General features: G+C 42.0%; 2 protein-coding genes across 3 annotated transcripts; one reads left to right on the top strand and one right to left on the bottom strand.

Moving 5' to 3' along the window:
• Position 1: 1 nt before the first annotated feature.
• On the bottom strand, positions 2–27,427 carry psmc6 (proteasome 26S subunit, ATPase 6). Of its 2 annotated transcripts, none has more exons than XM_052052185.1 (14): positions 27,422–27,427; positions 5,045–5,124; positions 4,713–4,752; positions 4,565–4,617; positions 4,410–4,477; positions 3,914–4,028; positions 3,482–3,569; positions 3,324–3,385; positions 3,124–3,247; positions 1,206–1,267; positions 800–920; positions 647–727; positions 473–544; positions 2–375 (listed from the first exon to the last, which is right to left on the bottom strand). In XM_052052185.1, the coding sequence occupies exons 5-14, from the start codon at positions 4,430–4,432 to the stop codon at positions 257–259; spliced, it is 867 nt and encodes a 288-aa protein (XP_051908145.1). In that variant the 5' UTR covers positions 4,433–4,477; positions 4,565–4,617; positions 4,713–4,752; positions 5,045–5,124; positions 27,422–27,427; the 3' UTR covers positions 2–256. The 2 variants fall into 2 exon arrangements, with proteins under 2 accessions (XP_051908145.1, XP_051908144.1); XM_052052184.1 differs by lacking the exon at positions 27,422–27,427 and adding an exon at positions 5,578–5,716.
• Positions 12,974–22,143, top strand: zfp36l1b (zinc finger protein 36, C3H type-like 1b). Its single transcript, XM_052052217.1, has 2 exons — positions 12,974–13,182; positions 19,316–22,143. Exons 1-2 carry the CDS (start codon positions 13,132–13,134, stop codon positions 20,021–20,023), a joined length of 759 nt encoding a protein of 252 aa, XP_051908177.1. The 5' UTR covers positions 12,974–13,131; the 3' UTR covers positions 20,024–22,143.

Raw genomic sequence — 27,427 nt, 5'->3', positions numbered from 1 at the left:
GAGATTTCAACAGAACGGTTTATTGTCATATAAAGTTTCTTTTGTTTGTTTTTTATACAAGTGTTGCGTGGGATACCAGAAGTGATCAGATTTCATGACGGTGGACACTAAAAGACAGCATAGAAATCACTTTTGGTAGATGACAATATACTTTATGCAAATGCTGCTCCACAAACATAAAGAATACATTTTTTTTCTTCGGGGCCATATGTATACAACAGCATATCCATGAAGTTGTGATAACGGGAAAAAAAATCTATACAGGCTTGTAGTCCAGCTTGGACTCCAGCTTCTTTGAATCGGCCACTTTTCGCACGGCTTTCATGAAGTCCTCTTGGGTGACGTACTCTCTGTCGGAGCGGATAGCAAACAAACCTGCACACGCATGAAGTCCACGTGGACAAAGTTTATGTTCAAACTCATCAAGAGGGCACATCAAAACAGCCAAACCTAATGATGCGGAATGTCTAACCTGCTTCTGTGCAAACGTTTCTTAAATCGGCTCCGTTGAAACCATCGGACAGCTTAACAATGGCTTCAAAATCTGAACAGAAAGGTATTTTCAACAGCGGGGATTCATTGGCTTCCAATTCGTGACTTGGGTTCCATAAAGACAAACCGTTGTTAGAGTGATGTTTTTGCTCACCTATTTCTCCATGTTTGGTGATGAGACTGGAGTGGATTTTGAGGATGTCCAGACGAGCCTGTTCGTTGGGCAGCTCGATGTCTGTTTAAGCAAGATGATGACATTAGTCCGCTAACATTTGTATTTGTAGACACAATTCAAAGGCTATCTTACGGATTTTGCGGTCAAGTCGGCCGGGTCGTAGCAGGGCGGGGTCCAGAGTGTCGGGTCTGTTCGTTGCCATGATCATCTTGACTCTGTGCAGTGTGTCAAATCCGTCCATCTGGTTCAGCAGCTGGTGAGAAACATAATGATCCGTTTTCAGTCTTGACCTCGCTCACCCACAGCCTTACATGGCTCTAGGTAAAAATAGAAGGCAATTTGGACTCAAACTGGACTTTTGTTAATGCATCAGTCCCACATAGTCAATTATGGGGCGTGGTCACCAATTTTCATCTGTAACTACAAGCTGTAACTATTAAAATCCTAACACCGGTGAGGAATTCCCTTCCCATGTATGAAATATCCATTGCAGCAGCACAGCAACATCATACGTCACTGTTATCAGTGGCTCGTTTACCTCCATCAAAGTCCTCTGAATCTCTCTGTCAGCAGAGGTTCCCTCAGAGAAACGTCGACCACCTACAGAGAACAACGTGCAACAGTTAAAATTTGACCTGACAAAGTACACCGAAACTTAATAACACAGTCTATTTAGTTGGGGAATCAGGAATATTGATTTGACAGAGCTGATTTTACAGTCCCTGTTTTCAGAGGTAGGAGTAAGTCACATATGGGCAAGTCCCAAGTCACTTGAAGGGGTGTGGGGGGTTGTCCCGTTAGGACACCAAATTTCAAGCAAGTCAAATCATTACTCGGTTCAACCAAGTCGCAAGTTACTTCAGAAAATATTGCTCAGTAAAGCATTTTGGCGTGCAAAAATATATTTTTGATCTTACTACAAAAAGTACATTATGAACATTTATTTACATGTCTAAACTTCGCAGGTTGTCACTTTGTTTAATTGGCTGAAGTTGACGCACATGAGTTTACAGGGGTGCGCTGCCACATCAAATATGGCGGACACTCAAAACCAAAAAATAGCACACTGGATAGACTATTTAATGTAGTACGATTCTTTGTTCGACTCAATGTATCGATATCTGTGCTAAAATAATGACCTCAGTTTTAAATGGCATAATTTCAAGAGTAACATGTCTGCGGTGTCTAATCTATCGCTTTCCGGACTTCGGAACCAAATGCAGAAACGACAAAGTACTTGACCAGCGTACGATGAGCTAAACCGTTGAGCTAACCAAGCTAGCTCAAATTCACAGAGCCATCTTAGATGCATCAGACAGAGGCAGATGTTGTTGGACGCGTCTTCAAATTTCACACCTTGCACGTTGTATTTTTTCCCCCGCTTCATCCAAACCATCATCCTTGAAACCAAAGATGTCGCCGCATTTTTAAATTTTTTTCCTCAATCGACTGCTAGTGACATGCAGTATATGCCAGTTGTCTACATTTTGATGTGACTGGTTTTTGACAAATATATGAGTATGTCTTAACGCAGAGGTGGGCAAACTACGACCCGCGGGCCAAATCCGGCGAGACGATACGGAAGTCCACAGTAGCGCCGAGTCAAGCAAATCCCGTTCGATACAACGGAATACTGTACTCTTAAAGTCTGAAAAACGTGCCAAAAAATGCAAAATACTGCTTTTTAAATAAAGAAATCCAATTAATATGTCGAATTTAGTTCACCCTTTTGATCGGGCCTTCCATAATATTTTCTGGTTCTCATGTGGCCCTATGCAAAAAATAAATGCCCACCCCTGTCTTAACGGGTGGAAGAGAAGCATTAACTTTGTGCACTTTTTAGGTTGTCGCCTTTTGTAATTCATTAGTTCGCTTATGTTTGACTAGCTACAGTAGATGTGACCTAACTGTGAAGCTAATCTTGCTTCTCTGAATGTCTCGGTTTCATATTGCTGAATGAAGTTAGTTGTCTTGGTTCTGGCTTGAATCTTTTGAGTTATAAAAAGCTTGCATGTTTGTCATTGTCTTTATACTGATTTTATCCAAAAGATAATCCTTCAATCCAAACCGCATTTGGAGCGCCCTCCATGAAACTCGCTTAATGAGGTGGGCTCTGCACTCCGTCGGACCGGTGGCCGTCCGGGGCTGCAAAGTCAACTCGAGTCTTCCACAAGTTTTAGTCCAGCAAGTCGAAAGTCAGAAAATTGCCAACTCGAGTCATCTGGCGTTCATAATTAGGGTTGCAGCATTTTCTTATCAACTGAAGAGTCTTCAGTAAAACTTTTGTTTTGGATCCTATTCAAATGTGCAAGTGAACACAATGCTATGGCCAGTCAGTGTATGTAACATAAAAAAACGTGACTTCATTTTAAGTGGTTTTAAACTAATTAAAAAGCAAATATGGGCCCAAAAAAATGAATGCAGAACAAATTCAGCAGAGAATCAGGGTTTCTCACCGATGGCATCAATCTCATCCATGAAGATAATGCAAGGCTGATGGTCCCGGGCATAGTTGAACATCTCTCTGATGAGCCTGGCGCTCTCACCGATATATTTGTCAACGATGGAGCTGGACACCACCTGCGGGGTAACATCAGCTGACGCGCTGCACGGAAGCAAGACGACTTCACGTGACCACCTCGGTATGGACACTCACCTTGAGGAAGTTACAGTCCAGTTGACTTGCAACCGCCCTGGCTAAAAGAGTCTTCCCAGTACCTACAGGGGAAACGAGTATTCAAAATTAAAACCAACTTGTCAAAAAAAAAAGACAGACTTATAAAAACGGAACAAAGCTCGTGAATGACTTTTAACCTGGTGGGCCGTAGAGCAGGCAGCCTTTTGGGGGGATGATTCCGACTCGTTGGAAAAGCTCGGGGTTGGTCAGGGGAAGCTCAATCACCTGCCGTAAAATCAAAACGTCAAACGTCACGCTGGACTCAATGATGAAAAAACTGATGTCGGGCACCTTTAATTTTTAATTACAGCACTGGACGTTTTGAGAAGTCTCAGTGTGGGGACTCTTATTAGAAAACCCCTCCAAATCTGTCAAATTTGTTTTATTTTACCGCAGTTATATGACTTTCAGGGATAAGAAAAAAAAAGTGACTGCGATAAAGCCATACAGGAACTCACACTCATGTTCATCAGAACACGGGCATCATAATTCTAAACTTTCCTCCTCAATATAAAGTCAGAGTTGTTCTGTGACAGTACTGTAGAAAGGAGGAGAGGAATTGGTTTCACCTCTCTCAGCTCTCGGATCTGTTCTGACAATCCACCAATTTCAGAGTAGGAGACGCTGCCGGGGTCTTCGTGGGACATATTGTACACCAGAGGGTCCACCTCCCGAGGCAGGTACCTTTAAAAAAAAAAACATGATGAGTTAAGACCTATCACCAGATAAATACCCTTTTTTCAAGATTACTCTTTTGTCAAATTGCTGTTACCTCTCCTACATTTAAAGGCACATGTAAATTATTTTTTGGGAACAGATACTCATTTCGTGAAGCAAGGAAGACAAATGAATATAAATTCTACATGAGCATGTTACAGCTCACATTTTTTTAACCCAACCATGACTATAAGAGCCTTTTTATATTATAGTGTGGTGAGACATTAGATTGCTATATAGGGACTTTATTCGTCCTGTTAGGAAAATTCGACATTTCCTGATCAGTGACTGTGCATTTATCAGAATGCATTGGGAATTATTATCAAATAAGTAATAAGTCCCACCTACCTCATTATAGTCAGCGTAGTCATATCTAAAGCCACTCTTGTGCCTGGTTTCAACTGTGACTTGTCCAACTAGGATGATTAGGAAGACCATTACAAAAAAAAAAACAGCCTTACCTTTTTTTTTTTTAAACACGTGAGTATATGTTGTGTACCTACCTGTCTACGGCATCCAACCACATAACGAGGACCATTTGTTGCCTTGACAATGACTGTAATTTAAAAAAAAAACACACACACACACACAAACATTACTATCACACGAATGATAGTATGACACAAAGATGTGATAGAACGAGAAGCTTACATTTTTCCTCCGTCAGCTGTTTGAGGACTTCTCCGACAATCTGCAAACATTGAAGCATTAATGTGGTTCAGCCTCATTAGTCACATTTCTGCCAGACACAATTTACAATATATATAAAAAAAGACAAAGTAATATTTAAAAGCATATATTGCAGTGTAGATGCTGATATGTTTCTGTAATCAGAAATTATTGTACATTTCAGTATGATCAATATAAAAGCATGTCAACACAATTTGCAATGGCATATAGTTCTACCACTAAATAAAATTCCTAACACAAACTATGTTGGCATGAATTAGTTGCTGGGCATTGAGTGCAAATAATACTCTTACCTGGCCAACACTCTGCAGAGCTTTGAGGTCATTCTCTGACTTTTCATACTGTTTGGTTTGTTCTCGCAACTGTTCTCTCACTGAAAATCAAGTGGGGTTAGGGGGACGGGAGCTGCGTTTTAATTTCAAAATAAATAGACATGCAAACGACTTCTATTGAACGCCTCCGTGGACAGCTGGCTAGCCGGTTAGCAATAGTATATTTCCTTAACAGAATACTAGAACTAAAAAAAATCGATGACGGTTTCGTGACGTTATATACGTATATATTCATTCATGAACGCATTAATAGCTATTGCGATTCGACAGCTATACTTTAAATTCAACATAAATGCACTTGTTTGCTCCGAGTTAGCATCTCGATACTGTACTGTTCTCCCATTCATGTGTACTACGATGCACACTGCATGACAAAGCACTAGCTAGCCAGCCAGCTAACAGATACCGGTTGTGTGATACTATAATGTATACAGACGCAATACACAACGTGTACACAGTCATTAACGTGTTGTACATGTTAAATGGGTTCTTACATTCTTTTAACCGTCCGTCAACTTCTTTGTGTTCCAGCAATTTTTTACGGTAATCTTGTAGCGCTTTATCCCGGTTGTCCGCCATGACGCTGCAATGGATTCTGGGTATGAACAAGCGTCACCGATTGTTTTTTTTTTTTTTTTTGCTGGTCAGCGGAGGAGACGTGAGTGCACTTCTCTGCAGCAGATCAGAATGTATTAATCAAACATACATTTCGTATTTTACTGTCATGTTACTAGATTGCAGCAATCAACTCCAGCTCGCCTGTGCTGTGACCCGACGTGGGTGAATGGAATCGATGGATGAATTGATGAATGTTGCTTTATACATATTTGTTACATGGTGACACATTTTGTAAATATTTTGGTTTTTTAAATTGTGCTTCGCAAGAAATGTCTTTAGTATGGCGCCATGGTGGATTGAATGGTGACATGTTGAGTACATCCACCCCCACCAGGGCTGCCTTTCCCGACTCAGAGGCTGCGGATAACCATCAACTATCGGCCGCCTTCCACAAACCTAACCAAGATGCTCATCTCATTTTTCAATGTTGACAAAAAAGAGCAGCACACTTATTTATGTTTTTAATCAATTTTAACAAATAGGATAGCCAATAAATCAAAAGCTTCACCCAGTATACTTTTTTTTAAATGGTCGATTTTTTATTCACTTATAGTATATGAATAATAACTATATTTTAATAGGATTGCACTGATATAGCAAACAACGACATAGAACACACTGGGTGCACTCTTGCACCTACAATACTTGCTAAGATCAAAGTAGTTTTTAAAAAGTAATAAAACCAAGTACAAAAACATAGAAAACGCGATGGGAAGTTGGAGACACGCATCCCACAATGCTCAGCGCCAAAACAAGGACATTTTGGCAGGGTAAAAAAACTTGCTAATTTGAGGAAACGCCACACTTTGACACTGGTAAAGAATTGTATGCACCACTGATCCACATCATAGAGCCAAAAGAAGGGGCCAGCACTCTTCCTTCACCTTCACCTATCCCTTGACCTCGGTTGTGGTCGTTGGGGCGCCCGTGAAGACCCTTCCACCGTTTCTTTCCAACCGTCTCTGTTTTCTGCCTCTCTCTGGGACTTTGCGAAATCCAGGTTGGTCCACTCTCTGATGTTGTCCTCCCACCTCTTTTTCTGCCTTCCTTGTTTGCGAGATCCTTGTACAGTTCCTTGTAGCACCGTCTTTGCAAGGCCTGATGATCTCGTAACATGGCCGTACCACCGTAACTTCCGTCTTTTTACGATGGTGAGTAGGTTGTCGTGGTGCCCGATAGCTTGTTGTATCCTATTTTGAACTTCCTCGTTTGTTACATGATCGGTGTAAGGGATGTTTAATATCTTCCTGTAGCATCTCATCTCCATTGCAAGGATCTTTCTTTGGAGATCTGCTGTTAGTGTCCAGGTTTCACATGCATATAGGAAGATTGACATGACAAGGGAGCGTAGAAGGTGGATCTTTGAGCGCAGAGCTATGTTCTTATCTTTCCAGATGGTTTGGAGTTTTGCTATTGCTGTTGATGTTTGAGCAATTCTTGCCAACATCTCTGGCCTCGAGCCCTCGTCTGAGATAATAGAGCCTAAGTATTTGAATGACTGCACAGTTTCTAGTTTTTTCCCACTGACTCGGAACTCTACAAGCTGCCAAAAGACGAACCAAATAAGTCGGCGCGCCTGCATCCAGGCGAAATGGTCTTCTGTCCTGCAGGTCGCTCTCCATCCGTGCGCCCATTCTACGGAAGGCCGAGATGCCCCGCGTCAGCATCCCCTCCTCGCCCATTCATGGTGAGCCTGCGGCTACATTTTTGTTCTTCGTTGGCCGGCCCAGTCCCTACTACCCCCGCGAATATAAGGGTTCCACTGTATAGCTTTGAATTGTAATATTACAATTCACCACTTGGTGGCAGGCATGGCTTAATTGTGCTTGCACGGTCTTTTAATGCCCTTCCCCTTTCTAATTTCGTGCGAATGCTAAGCAAGACAAACGACCTCAATAATATTAAAACTTTGAGTGAGTTGATTTTTGTGGGAAAAATGGTGTTCTACAGTTTTGGGCCGCCCTTGCATTTGTTTATGCAAGAGCCTTAAAAATCAATTTTTAAAAAAATCACATATTTTTTAGTTTGCTTCAATCTTTGGTGTTCAATAGTGGATGTTCTATACGCGCAATTTCTTATGATAAACACGATATATATATATATATATATATATATATATATATATATATATATATATACTGTATATATATATATATATATATATATATATATATATATATATATATATATATATATATATATATATATATATAAAATGAGAAAGCTTGAGAAATGTAGTCGGATGGTGACTCAGAGAGGAAAGGTAGTCCGCACTGAAGGGGTCTCACTCCCAGAAGGAACAATAGCAGACATTGAGGACAGCTACAAGTACCTTGGTATACCACAAGCCAATGGCAACCTCGAACTGGCAACAAGGAAAGCGGCTACGGCCAAATACCTCCAGCGAGTGAGGCAAGTCCTAAGAAGCCAGCTCAATGGCAAGAATAAGACCCGGGCAATAAACAGCTATGCCCTGCCAGTGATCAGATACCCTGCAGGAATAATAAGGTGGCCAAAGGAAGAGATTCAGACCACGGACGTTAAGACCCGAAAGCTCCTAACCATGCATGGAGGGTTCCATCCCAAATCCAGCACCCTGAGACTGTACGCAAGCCGAAAGGAAGGAGGCCGGGGACTAGTGAGTGTGAGAGCCACTGTCCAGGATGAAACATCCAAGCTCCATGAATACATCAAGGAGAAGGCTCCAACGGATGACGTACTCAGAGAATGTCTCAGACAATGGGGAACAGAAGATGAGGCGCTGGAAGAGGGACCATCATGGGTTGAAAAGCCCCTACACGGGATGTACCACCGGACCATAACTGAAGTGGCTGATCTCAAGAAGTCCTATCAGTGGCTAGAGAGGGCTGGCCTGAAGGACAGCACAGAGGCACTCATCCTGGCTGCTCAGGAACAGGCCTTGAGCACCAGAGCCATCGAGGCCCAGATATACCACACCAGAAAAGACCCAAGGTGTAGGTTGTGCAAAGAGGCACCTGAGACGATCCAACACATAACTGCAGGGTGTAAGATGCTGGCAGGGAAAGCCTACATGGAACGCCATAACCAGGTGGCTGGCATAGTCTACCGAAACATCTGTGCGGAGTATGGACTGGAAACCCCAAGGTCAAAATGGGAAACACCTCCGAAGGTGGTGGAAAATGACAGAGCGAAGATCCTGTGGGACTTCCAGATCCAGACTGACAAGATGGTAATGGCGAACCAACCAGATATCGTGGCAGATAAAGGGCAGAGGAAAGCCGTTGTAGTGGATGTAGCGGTCCCAAGTGATGGAAACATCAGGAAGAAGGAACATGAGAAACTCGAGAAATACCAAGGGCTCAGAGAGGAGCTGGAGAGAGCCTGGAAGGTAAACGTGACAGTCGTGCCTGTGGTGGTTGGAGCACTCGGGGCAGTGACCCCCAAACTAGATGAGTGGTTGCAACAGATCCCGGGAACAACATCGGACATCTCAGTCCAGAAATGTGCAGTGCTGGGAACAGCAAGGATACTGCGCAGAACCCTCAAGCTTCCTGGCCTCTGGTAGAGGACCCGAGCTGAATGAGGGACGGACACCACCCGAGGGGTGAGATGAGGATTTTATATATATATATATATGAGCACGTATTTTCTCCATATTTAAACTGGGATTTTTTTGATTTTTTTAATTTATTTTTTTATTTAAACTGGGATTACATCTGGACTGGTTTGTAGCGATCAGTGGCTGATGCTGGTCTGTCAAGCAGGGGAAGATCAATTTCGGCCGACATCATAAAATGTGTCCGTTTATTTATACATGAATTCTACTCTTGGTTCCTTTTCAAGAAAATCATCTGTGACCCTGTCATACCAACAAGGCGTCTTTTCCAGGGTCCTAACTGTGTTGATTTAAGTCAGTGTGCGAACACAAGCAACTACAATAAAACACACCAGAAATAAAATATTAATCTGTCGCAAGTCGTTTTCATCAAAGAGAGTGTCGCTAAGATTATTAGAAGAAGTCTCCAGTCCAACTCAGAACAGAATGAGAATTGAAAAATGCTCCCATAGACGCCGACACCAAAAGATTCGGTGATTGGCTCATTTCGCTGTTAATCAAAAAGAGATTCAGCCTCAGAAAGCTCATCCAATCATAAAACAGAAAAGCTCAGTGTCGGGGCCAGCCCATAAACGGCCACTGTCCATAGACGGCCAGCGACGCTGAGCATCTGTTGAGCGGGACAAAACCAGCATTTATCCAATGACTCATCTCGTTTCAATGCATTGGGACAACCTACACTGAACTCTCTCGACGCCCAGCATCCACACAGTTTAAAGCACAGTGAAGCTGAGGGAATGAATGAGACGAGAGTCACGTCTTAGCCAGTAATAAGAAGCTGATTCGGAACAAAAGTTGTGCGCGTTGTTGCGCATATTTCAGGGGTGTCCAAACTTTTTGCCAAGGGGGCCAGATTTTATGTGGTAAAATGTCGGGGGGCCGACCTTGGCTGACATTCTTTACATTGAACAACAATATTGTTCAACAAATTTTAGTAAGCCAGTCTGTTTCACATTTCCATTTTTATTTTAATTTCAACAATCTTAAGAATTTCTTTTGGTTCATTTGAAACAGGTATATCACATGCAACTGCTTATTCACTTGACTTTTTCTTAAACAGAAGTCTCCTGAGTGCAAATTGATTGATTTGAAACATAAAATGTATCACCATGACTTTTCAATAGTCACAAAACGTTTGACTCGAACAACAGGGAAATGAACAAGCAATACACATATCCACAACTGCAAGGATCATTTGAAATATGACATATCAGTCAATATAAACACGGAGTGATGTCTTGTTAACTCGTGAGTGATGCCCTGTAGTGTCTAAATACTATTACTCATTTAGTGAATGCTATTACTCATTTAGCCACTAGAGGGAAGCAGTACTCTATGAAACATCACTCCCCAGTCTACGAGACCTCAGTCAATGCAACACGTGTTCCATTGCGCCCAACCTGCGGGCCAGGCGGCACTGATTTTATGACGGGGGCCGAGGGCCGGATGAAATTCGACCGTGGGCCGGATTTGGCCCGCGGGCCGGACTTTGGACATGCCTGATTTAGACACCCCTGGTCTAAATACTATTACTCATTTAGTGAATGCTATTACTCATTTAGCCACTAGAGGGAAGCAGTACTCTATGAAACATCACTCACCAGTCTACGAGACCTCAGTCAATGCAACACGTGTTCCATTGCGCCCAACCTGCGGGCCAGACGGCACTGATTTTATGACGGGGGCCGAGGGCCGGATGAAATTCGACCGTGGGCCGGATTTGGCCCGCGGGCCGGACTTTGGACATGCCTGGCATATTTAGTCAATGACATGCACACACAATTGTATGTACACACATATTTGATCACTTATTTTTGGACATTTTAGGGGAATCTGAGCTTCCCTTGCAGTCTTAGAGCAATCACCTCTGGTAGCGATGCTATGCGGACCCCCAATGGCAGTAATGAAAGATTGTAGCGTCCTCCATAATTTATGTTGCCCATTTCTGCACTAGATACCCCAAATTAACCCTTTCAGGGACAGCGGTTACTACAGTGGACAGTGTATCACGTTATCAGGTTGCAAGGTGCCTGAAAGGGATATGCACACAAAAGACAGCAATACTGAGACAGCTAAAAAAATGACGCGAGTTACGGCTGTTTTATTAGGCTATGGGCTTGCTGTAATACTTAAAGAAGCATTTTTCCTTTTGAATAACAATGACATGCGAATTCTTAAGTCGAATGTTTGTCCGTGTTTAGGACCATCACAATTTCGCACTTCATTCAACCTAAAGGGTAAATAACAGCTGCATGTTAATCGCCTTCAGAAATGCGAATTAACATAAAAAGTTGCAAAATATGTTAGAAAGTTGGTATGTTGTTATTATTTTTTAAAATGGATCAATAGGATGGAAAACATCTAAACTGGGTGGAAATATATATATTTTTAAATGATAGTTAGTTTCAACACTGTTTTTACTTAGTAGTAAGCACAATGCCTGGATCAATGCCCATTGACATTAACACACAATAATTGATAAATCAGCAATTTGTAAGCGGGTCACCGCTGTCGAGAACCTTATTAGGCCTGTAATAAAACTGTCAATAAACAATGCGAAATTTAAAACTGCTGTGTTGTCTCTGGCTACATATAACATACCAGAACATGTTGGCAGAATTCTCCATTTAGGGCTATACTTGAAGGCTTGGTTCTCTGACACTGGGGTTACCTTCCTTTCGTGCCATATGGTGTTGAACATATCTCCATGTTCCCAATTCTTTTTTTCCCCTGAGATAGCCGTTTCTTCCGTTCTTATAAGATCAGTTTCTCGCTTCTCTCTCAGTAATATGTTAACAACATGACAAGTAAAGCCACATAAATGTTGAATATTTTATCGTTCTTAAGTGTAAAGTCTTTTTTTTCCAGACTGGTAAATTACTTGGACAGTTAAGATAAGATTTGAAAATGTATATAACACCATTTATATTTCTTTTTCGACATTTTGTAATTGATTTTCCACCCTGTTAGGTTTGTTTGCCTAAAAAGGGCATTTTTAAAAAATGCTTTGTTTCAGCTACAGCTGTTATGAAAGCGATATATATATATATATAAAAAGAGAGAGAGAGAGGGAGAGAGAGAGGAGGGAAAGAGAAAGCGAAAGCTCATCTCATTTGATCCGGGTCTGTTGAAATAAATGTACAGGTGCTTGTCAAAATTTAGAATATCATGAAAAAGTTGATTTATTTATTCATGTTTATACTTTTTGGTTGGCTAACATTTCTCAAACTCCTTTCATTTGTATAGCCTAAAGTACTCTATTACTTTTTCTCTTCTATTAATTTTCTGAGACAGTGAATTTGGTTTTTAAAAAAATGGTTTTCAGATATAGTCATCGACATGAAAACGAATTAACACTTGAAATATATCAGTCTCCGTGGAACGAATATATGCGTTACACACCTTTCACATTTTGAATAATATTCCTGGAATAAATGAACTTATTCATGACATTAAAAGATTTTGACGCGTATCTAATAGACCAATACAAAGAGCCTTGTCATCACAACTTAGCAAATCTACACTGCCAGCATTGATTTGAACCAATACATTAAGGTGAATCATTTCAAATTGTTTCTTGCATCGTTTTATTTTTCTGTACATTATATGGCCTGCTGATCAGACACTTCATTCATTTACCGCTAGAGGCGCTGTTTCCTCCCAAACTGCTGTGTGCAGGGTCGCAGCCGGAAGGCCGCCGACCGTCGCTGCCTGCTGAAAAGCAACTGCGCAGCTCCTCACCACTACCAAAGGGGCTGTACGTGAGGAAGCCAGCAGGGAAGCCTGGACTTTTACTAATTACCACTGGCTGTTCGTAAACATCTATTAAGGCATGGCAGCGGCCAGCATTTCGCCTTTCTTCGACAGTGAAGTCTCCGACAAGGTAAACGACAGCCATTTGGCGCGCCGAGTTTCCTTTATCGAACGACCATGCTAACGTTAGCATTGACACTTTTCTGTCAACGAAAATGTTAAGACTGGGGATTCGGAACGTTCAAAACGCGCTCGCGTGTTGATTATACGCGATTACGCTGCATGTTGACTCGGCGAGGCGAGTAAAACGATTCATGATGGCGCGGGGCGCTTCACTATGTAATGTTTGCGCGCAGTTTGCAATCTCACGTCAGATAAGATGACCAAGAGTGTTTGGGGCTAAACGAGTTCAGTTGGAGTGTTGTGTTGACTTTTACTAAAACAGACAATTTACAAATATGATGACCCAGAAGCTAAAACTTAAAAAAAAAAAAGAAGTTTCGCAACTTTATTGACCGCCCAGCTGTTTAACGACTTCAGCGTGACGCAACAAATGGTTTTTTTTTTAGCTGTCATTTCTAGTCTCGTGTAGTGGTTACGTTGTATGCATGGCCAATTTTATGGCCAATGCTATTCGAGCATTGTTCTACCACTTTGTAAATAAAATATGAGAATTCTGCTCCTTTTTTGAACCGATCACCCTGTCTTGTAGACAACATTTAGACGGGGGGTTACATTTGGGTCAGGTGCTTCCCTTTGCTTGACACAGTCAACTTGAATGCAAAACATTTTTCTTGTTGTTACTGTAATGAGTGGTTTGGTAACCAGAAAATGCTGACAGTACCTCTCTTATTTATTACATGTGAGAAATTAAATGGTGCTCCAGATTTTAACAAGCAGCATAGAAGTGGACATGTTTGATTTGCTTTTGTGGGCAGCATAAAATGATGTGGCGGGCCAAATCGGCCTTGAGTTTGACACCTGTGTCATAGATTGTCATTTTTAGTTCTGAGATCCAAATCGTTATCAAAGATAGTATATTCTGGTTTTTTTTTTTTTTTTTACAGCGTGTTCATACTTAATTAATCAGGTTGATCAACTAAATTGTAATCCGCATGTTGGGTCACAGACGAAGAATGTCACAATAGTGACACATGGAAATATTGAGCGTTCAATTTTGCAAAGTCATTGTTCTTGCTAGTTGCATGTGGGATGGACTTTTGTATCCGACTTGTATTGTGGGGAGTTATTTTGAAATACTGAGTGATTGAAATGCCAGAATTTTACGGCTAAGATTCCAAAGTTTAAAATGGCTTTTGAAACAATGCTTCAAAGTCAACCAGAGTCCTCGTGTAGCTTTTTGTAGCACGTTTTAAAATGCAGTAAACTATAAATTCATCTTGTTTGTTTGTAATGGTGTTGATAGAGACACTGGTACATCTGCACTGATTTGTTTGGATTTGAGACAGTTATTTTTTTGTTTTACCCCCCATAGAAATTCAAGCATAAGGTCCAACTAAGCATCTTCACCGTCAACATAACTTCACACAAAATGAAGTACCTACTGCTTGGGTTGGATATTCTTTTTTGGGGTAGATTATCCTCCCACGACAATCCGACAATCGCACATAAAATCCTGAAAGAAAAAAAAAATCTCAACTTGCTTCCCATTTACATCTCTTGATTATTTTTTTAAGAGTGCTTACATTCATCTTCTGTCAAACTTTGCACAACAATATTGAATTAAAAAAATGTTTACAACAAACAAATAAATTGAAGTTATGTCCAGGCTGTATATTCATCACAGAAGAATGTACTAAATCAGGTTTCTTGGCTAACTGCTCATTAATAGAAGTAGTAGTGGAAGTAATAATTATTGTAGTCGTAATGATTACAGAAACGAATATCAAAGATCCAATCAACATGCAAACATTTTAAACCGAAGAATCATTTTTGACACTCCAGATCACTCACTGCCGACAAATTTGGCAAAAAAAAAAGTTTATGATGTTTTGCTACGGTTTGCTGGCACATGTTGACTCATGGCTCTGCGAGGGTTTTTTTGAGTGTGTTGTGCAGATTTACTTAACTTTTCTTGAGCGGTAGTTAGGGCTCTGTGATAATTTCTTGCTGTTTTTGCCTCGTCTTTGCGATGGGATCAGCGACCACTACCATATTTGTCGCTCCATGAAGGCACACTTAAAGTTCTTTAAGTCTCAAAAATTGATAGTGCCTCTTGTAATGCATTACTCCCTATATCAGGATCAATGTTGGCTTTTCAGTTCCTTGACTTCAATTCGAATTCCTTCCCAATACAGTTGCATTGTCATTTTCTACTGCATTATAGTATAAGATTTAGTATTAGCCAAAGTACCGTATTTTCCACACTAAGGCGCACCTAAAAGCATTCAATTTTCTCAAAAGGCTACAGCGCACCTTATAATCCGATGCGCCTTGTATATGGATCAATATTCTGATATCTTGGACGTAGTATTTAAAATGTTCTGTAAAGAGCTTTGTTACAGCTGCAGCGGCTCTGAAGACTCTGTATAAACAAAGCTGTATTGAATTGTATTTCCTTTAGCGTAGCTCCATCTAGTGGATGCATAATGCAACCACGGTCACTATTGGAGCTTCTATTCTTTGCGCCTTATATCGCAGTGTGCCCTGTATATGAAAAAAGTTTTAAAATAGGCCCTTCATTGAAGGCACGCCTCATACATTGAAGCGCCTCGTAGTGTGCAAGATACGGTAAATAACACACCCACTGGTCACCAGATTGACACAGATGTTCACTTTTTTTGCCCATCTGTCGGAGGATCCCAACATGTGTATCCATAAGATTTTATCAATGCTACTACGACTATGATTTCCTGAAAAAGAGATGATTTGAACAAATCATACTATTCAGCATTATACAAAGTTATTTTGTGTCAAAGAAAACTTGTGTAGAGCAGCAAGGCTGGAAGATGCTGTTAGGCTGCAAAAAGTGGGTGAGATTTACATTTTCTATTTGTTGAAGATTGGTTGTGTTCCCGTGGGCTATTTTAATCGGGGCTTGAAAGTGCGACCATTCTGCTCGCAAATGCTGCTGTTTTTTTTTTCATTGTGTGCTGGTTAAAAACTCCATCCGGTTACACAGCGCGACATACAACAAGGCCGCTCCCCGTCTGCATCCGCCTTCCAGACCTCACACACCGAAGGGGGAACGCGGGTCAGGTTAAATCCTTCCTATCCAAATGAAATAAATAAATATCCAAATCTGGATGTGTGCTTTGCCAACGAACGGCCATCTAAAGTAACGAGCAGTATCCTTCCATCCAGCTCTCCCATTCACTGAGTTGAGGTTCTCATGACCGGCTTCGCATTTTGCCAATGGAGACTGCTCGCGTGTCTACTTTCACAGCTATACGGTATATGGAAATATAAATTGTGTTGGGTTGTCCTGTTGAAAAACACTGTCTATGGCTGGTTGGGTCTCGGACTATTGACTTGTATTTAAGCGATGGCTGGCTTCAACATTGACACCTTGATGCGTTATTTGCTACAACTCTCTCAATAATTTGGATTTTATATCAGTCAACCAAAGCGGTCCTATCAAGAAGAATGATGGGGGTGAGATTACCTTGCTATTTGACCTGATTACAGTCACCATTCCATATTGTCACTGATGTCATTGTCCCGCTTCCAACCAGTTGGCTTCCATCTTTCAGTGTGGTGGTTGGGATGTCAACACTAAAATATTCAATGAGATTTTGCTGTATATTCCTCAAAGTCTTAAATACCATATTTTATGCACTGTAAAACACTTTGGATTATAAGGCACACCTTCAATCAATGGCCTATTTAAAAACATTTTTCAAATATAGGGCCACCGCATTCATTATAAGGCGCGTAGAATAGAAGCTAGAAAAGTGGCTGCGGTTGCACTATGCATCCACTAGATGGTGCTACGCTAAAGAGAATACAATACAATACAATACAATACAGTTGTATTTATGTCGAGCCTTCACAACTGCTGCAGCTGTAACAATGAGAACAACAATGAGTCACAAACATGGACCTGAAACAAATACAAGTGGCATTACAAAACTATAAATGAAAAGTTCTCAAGACGATTGATTCAACAAAAAGGCACACAAACCTCATAGTCAAATCGACAAGGGGCTAAATATCCTTCGAAGTCCTTCTTGTCTATGCTTTTGGTATTATCTTCGTTTCATAATCGCTGCGCAGAGCTCACAAAGTAGTTGTCTGTCTCGGTGTGTGTTGGTGAATCATTTGAATGTCAGGCAGAACCCTTTTGGTTACAATTGGTTCCTGCTCATAATCACCACCAGACTGCAGATAAACACGAACAGGGAAACAAATCAATGGAGAATATAAAGAGACTCTAAATCCACATACAAGGCGCATCGGATTATAGGGCACACCTTTGGCTTTTGAAAAAATTGAAAGAAAATTAAATACTTTTAGGTGCGCCTTATATTGTGGAAAATCCGGAAATGTGTGTTCAGTTGTGTTTAAAAATTATTCAAACGTATTTTTACGCTGTTTTGTTGAACAAAGACAAATAAGAGAAATTGTAAGTTTCTTAGCTGTCAGTCATTGTTTCGCTGCTTTTTACTGACATTTTGAATCAGTTTTTCTTATTTTTGTCAGCTTTTAAAGTTACATGAAATGACTGAAATTGCGACGACAATACATCAGCAAAATACGGTCATGGTTTACCGCCCGCAAAAAGGGTGCGACCAACTGAAAAAGCTGGTCGCACCAGTGTGAGCAGTGCAAAAAGTTGGATGAGGAGCCCTGATTTTAATGATTTATTGCACTTGTGACAACGTGTTTATGTGATTCTGCCGTCCCCGGGGGGTGCTTTTAAGCTGTATAATGACACCCAAAAGCCAAACAAACTCCAAAAAGAATTACACACATTGTGTATTTAAAGACACATGGTTGGTTTTTAAAACATCACGAGTGATAATGCGGGAGTGAAATGATGACGGGAAATGAGCCATGACTTCAGGAGTGATATTCCTTCAAATAACATTTACACACAAACGTTTGGAAACCAAGACACGGGTAAGATAAGATGACATAAAGGCACAAATTCTTCCCAATCGGTGAAAACCGAGTTACATTTGAGTTCAATCGTCACTTCTATTTGCTGTAGTGTTGCCACCGCACTTCCCCTAAGTGGCCAAAACGTGCACGAACAACCGTTTATCTTATTTTAAAAAAAGAAATTTTAGCCTCACAGGACAAAGGCGCAGGGTTCGATTCTGGCTCTGGTCTTGCTGTGTGACGTTTGCATGTTCTCCGGGTCCTACGGTTTCCTCCCACATTCCAAAAATATGCATGGCAGGCTGATTGAACACTCGAAATTGTGTGTGTGTGTGTGAGTGCGGATGGTTGTTCGTCTGTGTGCGTCCTGCGATTTGCTGGCAACTGGTTCCCGGTGCCGCATTTTTTACCTCCGGAGTTTGCGGAGCTCTTTAAAAGTGACACAGATGATGATTTCGTTGGATTTAGTGATTTGGAGTGACACTGATGGGTTGGTAAACTTATTAGCATGTTCTTTATGCTAGCGTTATCTGAATAACTCTACCAGGCACGTTCTCAGTTCATTGTTTATGCGTCATGTAACGTTGGCATATCGTACAGTTATTTTTATTTTCATTTGCCTTTCAAGATGACATGTCTGTTCTTGTTATTGGATTTTATCAAATACATTTCCGCAAAAAATGCGACTTATACTCCAGTTTCTTCTTTATGCTACATTTTATGGCTACTGCCATTTATAATCTGTCAAATACGTTAATACAAAACGCCCACACCCAGTTTCTCAAGCACAACCCACACGTGTTATTTTCAAAACGTCTCTCGGTTTCACTCCAAGTCGGAGGGCGTGGCTATGGCTGGCACACCCCAGGGACCAAAAGCCACGACAAGATCACGCCTACAAGAACAAAATGGACTACGAGATGACTGTGTGATGTTTTGAACTGTATTGGGAAATTGATTCAGAAGGTAGCGGTGTAGGGCGCCTTTATGACAGTCTGCAGTCGCTTACCTTCAAAGTGTGTCTTTCTCCTCTCCACTGCATGTGCGACCACTTTTTGAGGGTGCCGCAGCTATGCACGGCTTTGACAATTCACGGCTGATTGGCTGCGGGCTGACTGATTCATCGATCGGGCCCTAGTCTACGTTTCTAATGGTCCTCTCTGGCTTTTGTCCCATCTGGGCTATTCTTGTCCTCACAGAACAAGATGTTCAACTACAGCCAGGCGTGCGCCGGCGCAAGCGGTCAAGTCAATTCCAGCCGCTACAAGACGGAGCTGTGCCGGCCCTTCGAGGAGAACGGCGCTTGCAAGTACGGCGACAAGTGCCAGTTCGCCCACGGCATGCATGAGCTGCGCAGCCTGGTCCGCCACCCCAAGTACAAGACCGAGCTGTGTCGCACCTTTCACACCATCGGCTTCTGCCCGTACGGCCCCCGCTGCCACTTCATCCACAACCCCGAGGAACGTCGCGGGCCCCCGCCGCTTTCGCCGTTCAACAAGATGGGCTGCCCTCGCCTCCAGCACAGTTTCAGCTTCGCGGGCTTCCCCAGCGGCTCCCAAGACAGCCCCACCTCGGTCACGCCGCCTCCCGCTCGCTCCACCGAAGACCTGACCGAGTGGTCCGCCAATCCCTTCACCTGCTCAAGGCAGGAGATCGCCGGCCTGTTTGGCCCCGGTTGGGGGGCCCCTCCTGCGTGTGAGCCTCAACTTCCGGACCGGCTTTCCCCAACGATCTCCTGTTTTTTCCAGCCAGCCTCGGAGGGGCCCCCCAGCCCTCTCAGCTCTCTGTCTGACCAGGAGGGGTACCAGAGCAGCCTTGGCAGTCAGAGTGACTCCGAGTCGTCTGCCCTCCTGGACGCGTCCCGCCGCCTCCCGATATTCAGCAGGCTCTCGGTTTCCGACGAGTAAGATTTATTTTGTGGAGCGACAACAGCGAAGATGAGGACCCCCCCCCCCCACCACCACCACCACGACTCCCCCACTCCTCAGCTCTGTTCACAGAAGAACTCCGATATCCAATATCAGATGCCTTATCTTTTGAGGGTTTCACTTCTTTCTGTTGCGTTTTGCACCCCTTTTCAATTGCCGCCGGGTCTCTAACAAAACGAACAATTGCTAACCCAAGTATCGTCTCCGCGCGCACGCCCTGGCCACGGTGCCGTGTCAAAGAATGTGAAGCATTGTGAAATGTAGCTCCGATTTATAAAGCAGTAAAGTGTGCACTTTTCATCGGAAGCGGCAGCAACGAGGGAGGGCAGCTGTGCGCCGCGTCTGTCGCCGTTGTTGCCAATCTCCGGGCAGTCCCGCGTTATTGCCCGTGCCACAACCTTTTAAACCTCCCTGTGAAAGCTCAGTGTTTAATTTGTAAGGATCGCCTCAGCGGAGTGAACAGGCGGACATCAGGTGAGATTTTTTTTTGTTTGTTTGTTTGTTTTTGTCAAGCTAACAATCGACCTCATCAAAACCCAGTTTCTTTAAAATCACGGCGAGTGAGCTCGCGCTGTTGTCGATGTCCGCTAGTCACACGTAGCTCCTACTTAGCAAGGCTGGAATCCTGCAGCTGTTCCGAGGACAGAAATGACAAGACGGTTTGGTGCAGGCCCTGCAGCGTGAAGCATCAATTTCGGGCGATTAATCGTTGCCACGGGTTCTGTTTTGTTCCGAGTTTTGTTGATCATGGAGCCCCCCCTCTGAGGTCAATATTAACTGGCCGCAGGAGGCGAACTAAATTTCTAAAGTGTCAGCAGACGATGTTGAGCAGTCATTCGGAAGGTGCGGCCTCTGAGCTTGGCCAAGTTTTGTTCCTAAATGTTGAGTCATCGCTTTTGGTCTCTCCTCCCTGTCTTAGCCGATGTCTTGGCCAGCTGAAGTGTTTAGCGTGATTCCCCCTTCGTTCATATCGATTGTATATTATTATTATTATTATTATTATTATTATTGTCGCGTTTATTCCATAGAGCCCTAAAGCGTCTCGGCTTTGGTTGTCACTGCTTATTTATCAAAGTATATTTATTGCTGATCTTAAGCATTTTTACGTTGTATTTATCTATTAATGAAACAATAGTATATATATATTTTTTTTTCCTTTTGTTAAATTATGATCTTCCACAATCGCAAGATTGTGACGATGATTTTTTTTTTTTTACAGTAATGTATTACACTGCAATGACATTTCTGTTAACGCATTTTTTCCTCTTTGTCTTGGAACGTGATCTCAATTTAAAGCAAAGCGCACCGAGGTGTAGCATTTTTTTTTTTTTTGGGTGACCTGCTCCTCCCGCGTGTTGGACCGATGCTTGGCCCAGTCTTGCACGCAAAGGGCGCAGGTGGTATTTATGCTCGATTACAGCCGTTGGAATTTTTGCACTAATTATCTGGGAAACGTAACTCTTGTACGTCTCATGAATCGACATAAGAGAACAATATCTTATGCATTTGCTAGGTTGTATCGATGAAGTGACCAATGCTAATACTTTTTTTGTTTTGTTTTTAACATATGAGCCTAGTTTACTTTACCACCTGTACCGTGCATTGACAAATGCTGCTTACAAAGTGTGTTTTAGGCCTCGAGAATGTAGACTGGTTCTGGAGCAGTCCTGTCCTCATAGCAGTAACTGGGATTTGGGATTCATGTCATGTGATGCATCACAGAGTCTTGGGTGATTAGAGGAAGATTTATCAGCTCATTTTTGGTTTTTTTTAAAGAGTAAAACAAGCTTGCCTTTTTTCTCTATCACGCACAGATGTACGAGCACTTTTTTCTTGATGATGATGATGTAAAAGGTTATTTTTGACCACTCTTTCCCATGAAGTGCCTAAAAAAACATTCCAGGTTTCACAGGTGTTGTGCCTTCCTATTTTTTTATGGTATGAATGCTTAAAAAGCCCTGAAATTTATTCCTGTAGGTAAAGAGGTTAACAGCATTGGAATGCAGCCGTGGCTGCTCACTACAGTAGCATCTTTGTTTAATGGTTTATTTTGTGATGACAGATTGCAGTTAAAACCAATAAAACGTGTTTATATTGGATGTGTTAGTTTCTGTTTGTGAACAACACGGCAAAGATTCGAAGGTTGTCCTGCTTATACAAACGCTGGTGCTTAAGATCATCCTGATGTTTCACTTGGAGAGAAGTGTAACTTAAACGTCATTCAAATGGCTCGTTGGCCACCGCATTAAGGCACATCTGTACAACTACCGTATTTTCCGCACTATAAGGCGCACCTAAAAGCATTTGGTTTTCTCAAAAGCTGACAGTGCGCCTTAAACCGATGCGCCTTTTATATGGATCAATATTCTGATTTATTTTTACGACGTAGTATTTAAAAGTTCTGTAAAGTGCTTTGTTACAACCGCAGTGGTTGTGAAAGCTCTATATAACTAAAGCTGTATTGAATTGTATTCCCTATAGTGTAGCTCCATCTAGTGGATGCATAATGCAGCCATAGCCACTATTGTTGCTTCTATTCTATGCACCTTATAATGTGGTGCGCCCGATATATGAACGGTTTTAAAATGGGCCCTTCATTGATGGTGCGCCTTATACTCTGAGGTGCCTTATAAGTGCGAAAATACGGTATTCAAATTACACTTTTCATCCAAGCAGTTTGTTCACATGGGTGTAGTGTAAATGTAAGAGTTTTTCACGAATCGCAGTTTATTTAGGATGTTCAGAGGTGTTCAGCACGGTGCCTTATAAGCATACCGTACTCCCAAATCCAAATGGATCTAAAAAGCTTGTTATATGAAAAATGGTCCCGCTCAATACGAGGCAATATTTCTGGGACAACCACATTCACATGAGATCAAACGGAAATAACAGGATTATACGGTAGGACAAGAAGCCTTCTTTGGTAACGTCAACCTGAGTGGACATGTCGAACCATGTGGTTTCTTCCAACCAGACAGCGTGGAAGACGAAGCAAGAGTTTGCCAGCTTTAACTCTTTAGCTTTAACAGGCCTTTAACTCAATAGAAAAACAAAACAAGGGGGAAATAAATGTATAATAATCCGGTTTCTTGACTCATTCAATCCCAGCCATTTTCACTGGAGCAACCCCCTCAATCACAGCGTTTTACTGGATTTTGACTGACCTTGCAAGGCCCACAGAATATTTGGTTCCAATGCTATATAAACACTGAGCCTACCAAAATAAAGCTTGAACTCTCTTCTTTCAGCAGAAAAAATGTTTCTTTTTCCATTCTTCAGCAATCAGCATTACAAACTGACTAAATTTCATGAAAATGGCGATTCCTGGGCAAAAAATGGTGAAAAGGAGTTTTTTGTAAAAGCATGCATTTCAAGCATGTGAGGCACCACCTGCCACCTACTGGTCGCTTTTTTACATTATTTACAATGACTTATTCTCACAGAATCAGACTCTCCTCTCTATGACGCAAAAAAAAGGACTTAGACGTACAAGTACGTCCTTGGTAAGGTGGGGCCTAATTTTAAAAAGACGTACAAGTACGTCTTGTGTACCGGTAGTTAGAGTTAAATATGCACTCTCAAACGAAAACTGCTGGATGTTGCAACACCTTATGGCTTTTACGATACCACTCCGTCTTTTTGGGTAGGGGTTGATACTGTATCACTGTGGATCCATCTTGATGTGGATTTTGGAGGGATGTTCAGTTTCTTTACGATGTCACTGTGAAGCCATATTTTCTTCATTTGATGACTGTCCTCACCTTTCCACTGACGGAGTACATTGAATGCTTTGGAATTCATTTTGTTCTCTTCTCTAAGCTACCTTTTGAACGGAAACTCTTTGAAGACCGTGGATTTTGGCGAAACGTATCTGCAAAAATATCACAAACTCACAAGAACATCTGATCTTTATTTGGGGTTAGTCGGGTGCTTCAGAGGGTGGCAAGTGTGTGTTTGCTCCCATATAAGATAACGCTGAATATGACTGGTGAAGGCGACTAGTTAGCACGTCGGCCTCACAGTGCTGAGGTGCAGTGTTCGATTCCGGCTCTGGCCTTCCTGTGTGGAGTTGTCGCATTGCTTCCATTGGTTTTCTCCAGGTACTCGAGTTTCCTCCCACATTCCCAAAACATCCATGGCAGATTAATGGAAGACTCTAAATATCCCTAGGTGTGACTGTGAGCGCAAATGGTTATTTGACTATGTGCGCCCTACGATTGGCTGGCGACCAGTTCAGGGTTTGCCTACCGCCGACTGTCCGAAGACAACTGCGATAGGTCTCCCTCTCTCTCTATATACATATATACACACACATAGAAAAAAATAAATAGTTAAGTGGGGGAATTTTTTTTTGTTTTTTTTAATGAATTTAACTTGGTCCTCATATTTGTATATCACAAAAAGCCGTTTTTTCCCTCTACGCTAGCATTCTGCAGAAACTACTGTTGTCATGCTAAAATTAAACAACTTTAATAAAGATTTTTTTTTATGAGGCATATTGGCGACCCGGCCCTCTTCATCTTATTTCCTCAGAGATGGGTCGACGATTGAAAGCTCAGCAACAAAGTAAACGCGCACAGTTATTTCCTCCTCTGCAAGTCTTCTCAGCTCGAAACTCGACATTTCTTTTTGTTTGCACTCCATGGCACCCCACCACCCACCCCCACAGTTTCTCTCACCCCGCCAGCTGTTAGCTGACATGCAGCAAAAACAAACAGAGTAAAGAACCATGTGAACGTTGGCAGGAAAAGGCTCCTTTTAATTGCCCCAGAGAGAATGACATCATGATGAAATTGGGTGTTGAGTCGGGGGAGGGGTTAGTAGAAAGACAAAGTTTGGCTGCCTTGGGACAGTTTTATTTATTTAACCTATTGTGTCTCAGGATTGCGAATATCCAAAATAAAAAGGGACCCATGATAATAGCAATACTGGATAAGCAATAAGAAAGTTGTTTGAATGACACGGCTGACATTTATTGACTCTGGGTTCCTTTCCATGTGTGGAATGCCGTTAGAGAGCCAAGTTCTAGTTTTTGAAGAGGACAAGAGTTAAGAACAATTCCAAGCTCTATGATGGTGACATAGTGACACCCCTCGCCACTCTCCCCTCCATAGGCTCACCAACCTTAGTAATGACCAAAGGCGTTGGTGTGTCAGCTGGATGGCGGATAAAAGCAAATATCTTTGTTTTATTCTGACCCACATTTAATTTAATAGGCTCCGGAGGGATGTGTATGCGTCCTTATAAAGAAACCTGCGTCTGTGAGAAAGGAAAAAAGCAGTACCAGGAATGCCCACCAGATTTCTTAAGTCTATTTAAAAAAATGTCCCCAATCTTTTTTGCCCCACGGACCGGTTTAATGTCAGACAATATTTTCAAGGACCAGCCTTTAAGGCCGGATAAATACAACAAAATAATCTGATATGACTTGTGGTATTTTCTAAACATCATGACAAACAAGAATAATGACACGAGGAATGTCCTATATGCCCCCAACGCTCTCTGGTCGCTATGGTAATGTTTAAACTTGCCTTCAAAATAAGATACACTGCAAATAAAAAGTGCATGGAAAGTGGGCTTGGTGCGTGGGAATCTCCCCCTTGAGATAAATCCGTATTTTAATTAGGACTCTTGATACTGTCTAATGTGGCCTTTTTAGGATCCTCTTCTCCATTTGTGTGTCTGTGCATGTTACTAATATATTTTTTGTGTTAATGCATACACAGCACCCCCCGCGACCCTAGTGAGGATCAAGCGGCTCGGAAGGTGAATGAATGAATGAATGAATAAATATATATAATTTCAGGAAATAAATGTTACTTTAAAACGCTAAGTTGGATAAGTGTGTCAATTTTTTTTTAAATGCCACATGGGTTTCAAGCTGCTTTTCTCCAGAAAGGGCTTCACCATTAAAAGGCGACTAGGAAGAGAACCCGTCTGAGGACAGCAACTGACGACATGTAAAATCTGTTTCTCAAAGAATCCATAAAATGTCTTTAGAAGCGAAGTGGGAATTGGATCTAAAAGGCAGATTGTTGGATTTATCTGGGAGAAAACTTGACCCAGTGTCCTTGCGTATAAATGACTGTCCAGGTTTATTAAAACTTACGCATTTGACACATTAACACACGTTGCAGCAGCAGGAAGGCCGGGGCCCGGAATCGTAAATAAATACAAACCATACTGTCTTAAATATTAAATGTCTTGAAAATTAAATAGGGGGGTGGGGGGACGCTTGGCCATGTCAGCACTGATATGAAAATCAGGATCCACCAGCATTTGTACCACAAGGGAGGAGTATGAGAATAGAACTCAATATGTCATACCTTAGTACCCCTGCCAAAATATCGTGTCCTATACTTTGCTACATGACCTCTGAGAAATGGGAGGAAGGATGTGGCTTAAGCCACCGCCATGAACCAACAGATGTTTAAATGGAGCAAAAACCTTCACAAAGCGCAGCACACTGTCATGTTTGCGCACGGTTAGAAGACCCAGAGGTAGCAGAAGGAGGGTGTAGGGAACAAAATGTATCAAGGAAAACACTTGGAGAGGGGGGGACACTGGAAAAACTAATTTGATAGCATTAACAAAGTCCTGGAAAAACCCAAAGGAACAAGTGAACACCTGGGAAATAAAACAACATGACGATCTGACAGCAAGCGGTCGGTGTGGCAGTCCTCAAGTATGCAGGTGATGATAATGTCAATGACATCAGTGACAAACAGAACCATAACAGTATACATTAACTTGCTACGCATGTTTTTGGAACGTGGTAAGAAACCGGAATACCCGGAGAAAACCCACACGAAAACCCACTGGCCGGGGAGAACATGCAAACTCCATACAAGAAGGCCGGAGCCAGAATCGTAACCTGAACCTCTGCACTGTGAGGCAGATGTGGTCATCAGTCGACTGCCATGCCACCCTGCTTTGACATAATTTTCTAATTATTTTTGTATTAGATTTCCTACAAGATACGAAGGAAAAACCCAAATTAGCACAGGTCAGCAGTGTCAAAATATCGGTCAAATAAAACATCCCAAAAACACTCAATGACACCCAATATTTTGAATACAAAAAAATATATCACATCAGCATTTTTTTTACTACTTTCTGTAGATTAAACGTATTTTTGTTGAACCCATTCATGCACCCTGAAACCCCAAAACATGATAAACCGTCCACTGTAATAACCGCTGTCCCTGAAAAGTGTTCATTTATTTTCCATTTTTTTTGCACAGCGGTCGACTGGTAGAGCACCATCAATTCTTCAGAATAATTTTTTTTTAAATTCCCTGTCAGAAATACGTTTTGGGACCCACAAAACAATTTCGGATTAAAATTTGCCGCTGACCAGTGTAAGTCTTGGCAAGTGTTCTT

The sequence above is a fragment of the Hippocampus zosterae genome, chromosome 19, assembly GCF_025434085.1.
Source record: "Hippocampus zosterae strain Florida chromosome 19, ASM2543408v3, whole genome shotgun sequence".
Classification (NCBI taxonomy): domain Eukaryota; kingdom Metazoa; phylum Chordata; class Actinopteri; order Syngnathiformes; family Syngnathidae; genus Hippocampus; species Hippocampus zosterae.
Note: the sequence above shows the minus strand (reverse complement) of the source record. Positions and strands in the feature narration are given on the sequence as shown.